This window comes from Calypte anna, chromosome 7 (genome assembly GCF_003957555.1).
Source record: "Calypte anna isolate BGI_N300 chromosome 7, bCalAnn1_v1.p, whole genome shotgun sequence".
NCBI classification, from domain to species: domain Eukaryota; kingdom Metazoa; phylum Chordata; class Aves; order Apodiformes; family Trochilidae; genus Calypte; species Calypte anna.
Genome location: NC_044253.1, coordinates 16,796,088 through 16,804,797, shown reverse-complemented (window position 1 = coordinate 16,804,797; position 8,710 = coordinate 16,796,088). Strand labels below are relative to the sequence as shown.

Here is an 8,710-nt window from a genome sequence, read left to right as displayed (position 1 = left end):
GCAGAAAAAGATCAGATAATTTCAATTTCAGCTGCTAGCTACCAGAAAACTCTTAGAAAGTATGGCAAGGTTTCCTGGCCCACTTCTCTTGCCTCTCCAGCTGCACAAAGGTCCAGGTGACTCCTGTGCACAAATATGGGAGGGATATGACACCTGGCCATGGGGGTTCCCATGGTGGTGAGGGCTGTGGACCCTAGCCAGGCACCTGCTGCCAATGACCCTGACACAAAGCACAGCTTCTGCACAGAAGGCCCCACGGGTGACACCAGACTACCCTTGGCCAGCTCCTCAGCAGGGCAGAGACACCTTGGCCCCTGCCCTGTGGGACTGGCCACATGTCTCACCGCTTGGGCCCTGCCCTGGGAATGGCAGCGTGGCCCTCACATGGCCTTGCAGACAGAGGGGGATGAGAGTCACAAGCTAACTTTTAGAAATATGTTATTTGAGCTATTTTTATGCATTTTACTTCAGTGTCTGCTATTATTAATTAATTTTGGTTTATATTCTCTCTACTTTTTTATTTTCTTCACCATTAGCACTTAAACTTTCACTTTCTTTCCCAACTGAACTTCTAAAATACTTTCATTTATTTATTTAACTACATCATTGCAATAATCAGGTTTGCTTTTCTATTTTTCTGTTTATTGTTGTTGTTAGTGTTGTCTTTATTCTCTTTATTATTGTTTTTCCTTATCTTTTCCTCATTTTTTTCTTCTGCTTTCCTTTCACTTTTCCTTTTTACCTTTTTTCTTTCCCCTGTTCATTTTGCTTTCACTTTGCCCACGGTTTCCTTTTTTTTTTTTTTTTTTTTTTCCCCCACTTGCGATTACCTTCCCTGTGCTTCACTCCCTTCATCCCTACTCCAGCTCCAGCCGGGACCGGTCCTTCCCCTCCGCCTCAACCCAGCCCCGCCCCGCCGCTCTCCGCAAACTCGGCGCCGCTTCTCTCCTAGCAACAAGTGACGCTCCCCGGGCCAGGCCAATCCTGTCTCCTGCTCGCTGTCCGGGACAGCCGGCGGCGGCCGCGACGCTCCAGCAGAGCGAGCCCGGCCGCGCGCCCGCTCCGCGCAGCCTGCGCGCCGCGGAGGGATGGCCCGGCCGGCGGGGCTCTGCCTGGCCGCCTGTGGCCTCGCCTGGCTCCTCGTCTGCTGCGCGGCCCGCCGGGACCCCTCAGGTAAACCGGGCGCCACACCTTGGGGAGGGGGTAGGCGCTGCGCGAGTGCGCTGCGGAGCAAGAAGCGCGGAAGGCTCTTTTGTGACCCCGCGGGCGCTGGGGATAGGGAAAGGCAGCGCGGGGAGATTAGGGGCCCTTTCGCCCCGACGGTTCCCGGCACCTCGGTGGGTTGCGTTGGTTGGCAAAGTCCAACTGCGTTGAAACAACGTGGGAAACTTACAAGGAGGAGCGGAAAAAGAAGGAAAAAGAAGCTCCGAACCTCCCTCCCGGCCCGTGCTCTCCGGCGGGGGTGTCGGGAAACCGGCAGCTCTCCCGCAGCCCCCCGGTGCCACATTCCCGGTGCCCCGAGCTGGGGCAGCGCCGGGCTGGCGGGGCGGTGGGGTGCGGAGCGGGGAAGGGAACGAGGAGAGGCCTTTGGCCTGTTACCTTGAGAGGAGAAATAACCCGAGCTCCAGCAGGTCCCCTGCGGGGCCCGCGTCCAGCCGACCCGTTTATTCGCAGCTTTATGGTGGGAGGGGCCGGAGGTTGCCCGAGCCGAGCTTGGAGCAGGTGGGAAATTTCACGTCGAACAAAATCTTGCGTGCCAAAGCGGCCAGCGGGGTGAGAGCTGCTGGGAAACAGGTTCAGCTCCTCGCCATGAAGTTGCACCTCACACATTATTGAATCCTTTGACCGTAACAGTCTCAGATTTGTAGCTGAAGATGTCAGGTTGAAACTTTGTAGCAAAAGTGTTGGAGTAACTGAGCGCTGGTACTAATGCGTTGCTGTACAGGGAGATTTGGGGAGGCAGTGTCGGCATTTTTTCTCGGGAAGTTTTAAAAAAGGGATTTTTGTCTTGATGTCAGAGTGAGAATTGTGTGAGAAGAAGTGAAAGGAGAATGAGAAACAGGAGGAACTGAGAAGAGGCTGAGAACGTGTCATAAGAAATTGAAAAGAAGAAGAAAGTCGAGAGGAAAGAATAAAAAGCAAAAAGCAGCTACTGTGGTGAAAAAGCACAGGGTAAAATGATATGATAAAGGCAGATTTGGTTGTTAAAATGTCTTATTTAGTTAAAAGAGAGGATGGAAAAGGTGTTTGGTTAAAATGTGCTATGTAGAAAAAGTCACTCCGGTAAGTTGGCTAACTTAGAGATTCTTCTTTACAGTTTGATGACTTCAATACTATTTAGAAAATATTTGGCACTTGAACAGTGGAAAATTCATGAGTATACTGGGAAGTAGTGGTAAAATTCACTGTATAACAACACTGAATATTTTCCTTGCTCTTCAGCCAAACCTATTATTAAGTCATATTTAAAAAAACACAGTAGGAATGTGATTGACAGTGCACTACTATTAAAGACAAAACACTACTCAGCAGATTCCTTATTTAAACAGCTGAGTAATAGCTTTATTGGTCTGGGACAGCCAAGGTCCATTTCAGCCTGGCTAGTCAAAGTTTCATGCTGTGGGGCCATCTATTGTGCCATAAATGTAGTTTTAAGGCTTTTTTTTCTTTGTTAGCTTAAAACTACTGTTACTTGTCATCGAGGTGTCCTTCACCTGGCAGAGGTGTCAGTTTGTGTCCATAGCGTGATCTGTATCTTTTTAAGGTTGTATAAAATGCTTTGTCAATTTTCTTTCTTTCTTTCTTTCTTTCTTTCTTTCTTTCTTTCTTTCTTTCTTTCTTTCTTTCTTTCTTTCTTTCTTTCTTTCTTTCTTCTTTCTTTCTTTCTTTCTTTCTTTCTTTCTTTCTTCTTCCTTCCTTCCTTCCTTCCTTCCTTCCTTCCTTCCTTCCTTCCTTCCTTCCTTCCTTCCTTCCTTCCTTCCTTCCTTCCTTCCTTCCTTCCTTCCTTCCTTCCTTCCTTCCTTCCTTCCTTCCTTCCTTCCTTCCTTCCTTCCTTCCTTCCTTCCTTCCTTCCTTCCTTCCTTCCTTCCTTCCTTCCTTCCTTCCTTCCTTCCTTCCTTCCTTCCTTCCTTCCTTCCTTCCTTCCTTCCTTCCTTCCTTCCTTCCTTCCTTCCTTCCTTCCTTCCTTCCTTTTTCTGAAAATGGAACTAGATTTCCCATATTATTTTGAAAATCATACTTTTAATTTTTGTGTGGTGTCTTTTGTGAGATCTTCATTCTAAAAGTCTCCCAAAAGTAGTGTCAGTTATTTTAGTAACACTGCAGCTGCACTCAAACTGGTTCACATATGAGCCTATCATTCTGTGTATCATAAAGAGTTTTGTTGGGTTTTTTTAAAATGCTTACTGAAGGTTATTAATTAATTATGTTTTATGGTGCCTTCTGTGTGTCAAAGCATTTGCAGATGTGGAGGCATAAAGACAAGAGTCTTTTCCTAGTAAGCTTGCAAATTTTTTGACGTTGATCCAATCAGCACATGTTAAAATTAAAGGAAGAATTCTCATTGATAGGATTTTACTTTGAAAGCAGAGCAATTTTATTTTCCCTCATTTTATGATGACTTTAAAAGAGATTTTTTTTTTCCTCCTAGAAGCAAAGAGCAGGAAAATGTACTTAAAGTGTCACATACAGAAGATAATGGCCTATGATATACAAACAAGAGATGCTGTACTTTTCTGGTAGCCTGTCTCAGAATGTGATTATACTTTTAAAAATTAATGCCCTGTGAAAGTGATACTGAATCATACTCTTGTGTGGACATTTGTTTGTTCTTTTACAGGCAGCAGTACTTTTACCATTCGCCATGACACACTCAACAAGTGCATACAAGTTAAAAACTCACGGATAGTGATAGATGACTGCAAGGAGACAAGTGAAACTTTATGGAAATGGGTATCCCAGAATCGCCTCTTTCATTTGGGATCCAAGCAGTGCCTGGGACTTGATATATTCACCAAAGCGCTGTCTCGACTGAAAATGGTTGATTGTAACTCAGAACTAATGCTGTGGTGGCGATGTGCTGATGCTTCTATCTTTGGTGCATCTCAGTACAAAGTGACTGTCAAGAGTACTTATGTAACTGCAAGCATAAATGCAACTGACCAGTGGAGAAGCAACAGTTCTTCTGATGATGTATGTCAGTATCCTTACCATGGTAAGTTGGCACAGGGGTTTGGAGGATTTTTTGTTTGTTTGTTAAGGGCTTGTTGCTGTATGCCTATGCCAATAAATCCTTAAAATTAGTAGTATGAAAAGATTGATCAGTAAAGCGGGATAATGTTTTGCTCTACAGAGATATTGATATTCATGAATGAAACTTTAACTGGTTTTAATGAAAGCAGTTAATAAAAGTAAATATGCACAACTGCAGAGGTTGTGTTGCTAAGTGGCATTTTTAGCACATTTAAATTCTTTCTCTTGTATTTTATTGAGATCCTATTTAATTATAAAATACCAACCACCTTCTATCAGAACTGTCCTCTTCACAGTGATGGGAATTTTGCTGTTAGCTCAAAGAAGTGCAGGATTTGAGGATATTTTCTTTGCTGGTAGGCTGTAAAGTCAAATTTGGTGCATGCTACTGGCTTGTGCTTGTTGGACTGTCTAGAACCACCCATTTGCTTTGCTCTGCCAGTCTATTGACTTGCCTGTGAATCCAGCCTCATTTAAAGTCTCATGCTTGCTGGAAGAAGTGGTGAAAACTTGCTTTACCATATTTAAGAACAGAATTTTTTTTGCATTTGACAGTGGCCAGTTTGAAGAACCTATTAGGTTCCAGTTTGGAATGTGTTCCTTCTCCTGTGTGTGTTGATTTCTAGACCCTTGTTCCATAGTACTCTGTGCAAACCACCTGCATTTCACCTTAGCTTACCAGCAAGGGGAAACAAGTTTCTGCTGTGTTATGACCTACTCTGAAGTACAAGTACAGAAAAATATTTTCCTCTCATTTCTTTCAGTTCTGGCATTGCTACATATTATCTGTAATAACAAGGTACAGTGTTTTAAGACCACAAGTGAGATTTGCATGCTTTTAAGTTAACTATGTCTATACAAGCAGTTAACTATGCTTTGCTGTCCTTTCCTTCCCTAGACAACTTGTTCCTACTTCTTTAATTTTTTTTTCCCTGCAGAGGTTTATACCAAAGATGGGAACTCCTATGGAAAACCCTGTGAGTTCCCCTTTCTTTATAATAAGACGTGGCATCATGACTGCATTCAGGATGGAACACATATGGGTGGGAAATGGTGTGCCACATCAGAAGATTATACTCATGATGGAAAATGGGGAATCTGCTTACAACCAGGCATGTTTGGTTTCTAAATAGACATCTTAAAAGTGTTCTGTCGCTTTATGTATGTATGGCTCCACCTTGGTGTAGCACGATGCTGTTCAGCTGGGTAAAAGCCAGTCCCTTTTCTATTGCTATGTTGACAGGATAATCAGCACATGCTTAGACTGCAGTATATGTGATATGCAGTATAAAAATCAATAGACCTTTAGTATAACAATTTTTCTTTTGAAAATTTCATAATGTTTCTGTATAGTTGTGGTTACAAATACCTTCTGCTTCCTTTAAACAGAGAATGGTTGTCATGATACCTGGGAACATGATCCAGGGTCTGAAAGTTGCTACCAGTTTAATACACAGTCTGCTCTTTCTTGGAAGGAAGCTTATATTTCATGTCAAAGACAAGGGGGAAATTTGCTTAGCATCCAAGATGCTTCTGAATTAAGTTACATACAAGGTAGGTGTAGTTATTCACATATGAATATCAGGAAAGCTTGACAAATTAGCACAAAGTGAAGACCACATTTTGATTTCTGTCTTAAAATTATGGGTTAAAACTTGATTGTGCTTAAAATGCATTGATGCTTTCATTTGTGTATCAAAAATAACTCCTAAATCTCACTTTAGAGTTGTTGTTTTCAATTTATCTGTGTGACTTCATTGTAGTAGCTAGCTGTTGCTCGTAGGTATGTGTAATATCCAATATGGGGCAGAGCTGCAGTTGGTGTTTTAGCAGCATGATTCCTACTTTTTGTCATGTAATCATCCTCACTGATGGTTCAGGCTTGGTCTGAAGGAATTATCAGTGTATTGTTTGAAAAAGAAAAGCAAAGGACAAGCATCTTGAAGGTATTTTAGAGGGAAGACGTGGGTGAATTCCTCAGTTCAAGAAAGTTTGCATGTCCAGTTAAAGTAGCGATCTTTCTTTCCTCAAATGCATGCTCTTTCAGATGACATTTTTAATTTAAAGGAGACAAATAAAAGATGAACATTTCATACTAATTTTTTCCTTAAAAATAAATTAAATCAAATCTATCTCCAGCTAAGGATGACATTGCTGAGATCTTTTGGATTGGCTTAAATCAGCTGGATGTTTCTGGAGGTTGGCAGTGGTCAGATCACAAACCTTTGAATTTTCTCAACTGGCATCCAGGTAATATTTCTGGTGTTTACAACACAAACTAGTATCATGCTTTGCTGCTTTTTTTTTTTTTTCTCTTCTTCATTGAACTTCATCCAAACCATCATTTTTGTTCCAATTCTGTTAAAAGTTCCTTCTAGCCCATGAATCTTTCTGTGCTTGTTTGATATTTTGGATGATTAGGTTAATAAATGTCTAAAAAAGTAAAACTTAAATAGTATCTTTGAGGTCCATTTTGGTAAAGACTCTGCAGCTTTCTTAGCTGCTACATTTCTCCTGCAAGTGACAGAATGGCATTAACTTGTGTTATTAAACTTCAAGGTTGCTTAGATTTGTTTCAAGGTGAAGATGAAAGAAGTATAAAGTCTTTTTAAATTACTCCCAAGTTCCTAGTAGAATTAGTGAGAGTCTTGTTTGGAATTTTCAGCATGTATTTGCAATATTCTCCCAAGTATGCCCTGGAGGTATATATATGGGAATCTTGGGAAGAATAATAATCAGAACTACTAGCAAAGTGCTGCACCATGAATTCTATGAAAAAGAAGAAGTGGGTTTTGTTACTTGTTTGAAAGCTTTACTAAGAAATTTTTGTGAGTTTTTTCAAATGTTGTCCTACTTTTGGACAGGTTAAGGACTTTTCTGCTGCTTACACTGTTGGCTGCACCTTCCTCTGGAACTGTGATGACACCATAGAACTATAATGCAGAACTAGAGACTGGACTATCCCAAGTTCCAGTGGCATAATTTAGTCTGCAGTCATGGCAGGCATGCTAATGCCTACCCCTCTTGTGAGAAACAGTTTCTGGGGTCTAACAGGAGTTTTGCATGCTGCAAGTTGTTCCAGCTACTTCTCATCCTTTCACTGTACACCTCTGAAGAGAGCCTGGCCATGTTTCTCTTGTACTGTCCCATGAAAAACTAAGATTTAGCCTGAGGGTTTTCCATTTGAAACTGAATGAACTTGTGCAGAGGGAGCTGGGGTGGTCTGTGAATGACACAGCTCAGGTTTGCACTGGGACTCAAAGAAAGAGAAACCCAAAAAGTACTATTGGAAAGGGGCTCCAAGGGAAGCCATGGTTTGCACAGAGTTTTGTTTTGTGATATTTTTAATTTGGGACCTTATCTCAGGTTGCTGTTTAGTTAAGGGCTATGACTAGAGTAATGAAAAAGAGCGCAGAGCTGTGTTTGGAGTGGCTCTGGAAAGGGTCTGCCAAAGGAAACTGAAGGCTGTAAAAAGTGTTGTCCCCAAAGATATTTCTACTCTGGTAAAGTGCTCAGCCAAGGATATGTTGTATTTTAAATAAAACATTCCTCCTGGTTCTATGATTAAACATTGAAAAAGAAGTCCAGAATCCTTGATTCTGAAACTTAAAAAAACATTTCTCTGCGACCTAGGACAGGACAGGTGCCTTCATTCAAAGTAAGTTTTGTCCTTCAAATGCAGGACACTATACTGTGTAAAGTATTCCTGTACTGAAAAGCAATAGAAAAAACCAACAGTCAGTGCCTTACTGTTTGGTGACTTGTGCTCTTCTGGTTTTGTTTGTTACTGGCTATAGATATGAGGAGTTCATCCCCACTGGATGGAACTAGCTGTGTGGTGATGAATGCTGCTTCAGGTCAGTGGCAGAGTTACCACTGTGGGACTCCACTTCCGTATATTTGCAAGAAGTCACTCAATGAAGCTTCAAGCCTCCCAGGTAGGAGACCTTGTGTGTTTGTTTTTGTGTAATGTCCACTGTTCTTTTTTCCTCCCCAGGCCTTCTTAGGAATCTCTGCCAAAACACTTATACAACAGCTTTGGGGTTTTACCAGACCCAGAAGCAAACTCTCTATTTTCAGTGTCAAGATGATACATCACAAACAGCTTTCATTTTTTGCAGCTTTCTCATTCACACATAAAGTATTTCCCAGCACAGTCCTGCCCTTTTTATCACATAATTCTCTATGGCTTGTGCTTTCTTTCATATGCTTCTGAAAGTCTGGACCTGGAAGTTATACCTCAAGCCTTCCCACATCTACTTTAAGCCCATTTCTCTCTTTGTGTGTATTGACATAAAATAAGACCTGCCTGAGGCTTGGATCAAACTCTGTTGTATTAAAATAGAAGTAGTTAAATGACCTTACTATCCTTTGAAAGCAGGCCCAGCACTGGAAATAAGAGTGCAAGAGTTTGTAGTTCATCCAGTATAATCTTTACTGGATCTATAACAGATAAAAG

General features: G+C 41.8%; 1 protein-coding gene across 1 annotated transcript in view; it reads left to right on the top strand.

Moving 5' to 3' along the window:
* Positions 1-1,059: 1,059 nt before the first annotated feature.
* Positions 1,060-8,710, top strand: part of LY75 (lymphocyte antigen 75) — a 47,360-nt gene continuing 39,709 nt past the window's right edge. Inside the window, exons 1-6 of the mRNA XM_030454262.1 lie at positions 1,060-1,173; positions 3,839-4,213; positions 5,190-5,363; positions 5,641-5,805; positions 6,391-6,501; positions 8,049-8,189. Coding sequence (XP_030310122.1) covers positions 1,089-1,173; positions 3,839-4,213; positions 5,190-5,363; positions 5,641-5,805; positions 6,391-6,501; positions 8,049-8,189 — 1,051 coding nt within the window. The 5' untranslated portion in view covers positions 1,060-1,088. The remainder of the gene's footprint in view (positions 1,174-3,838; positions 4,214-5,189; positions 5,364-5,640; positions 5,806-6,390; positions 6,502-8,048; positions 8,190-8,710) is intronic.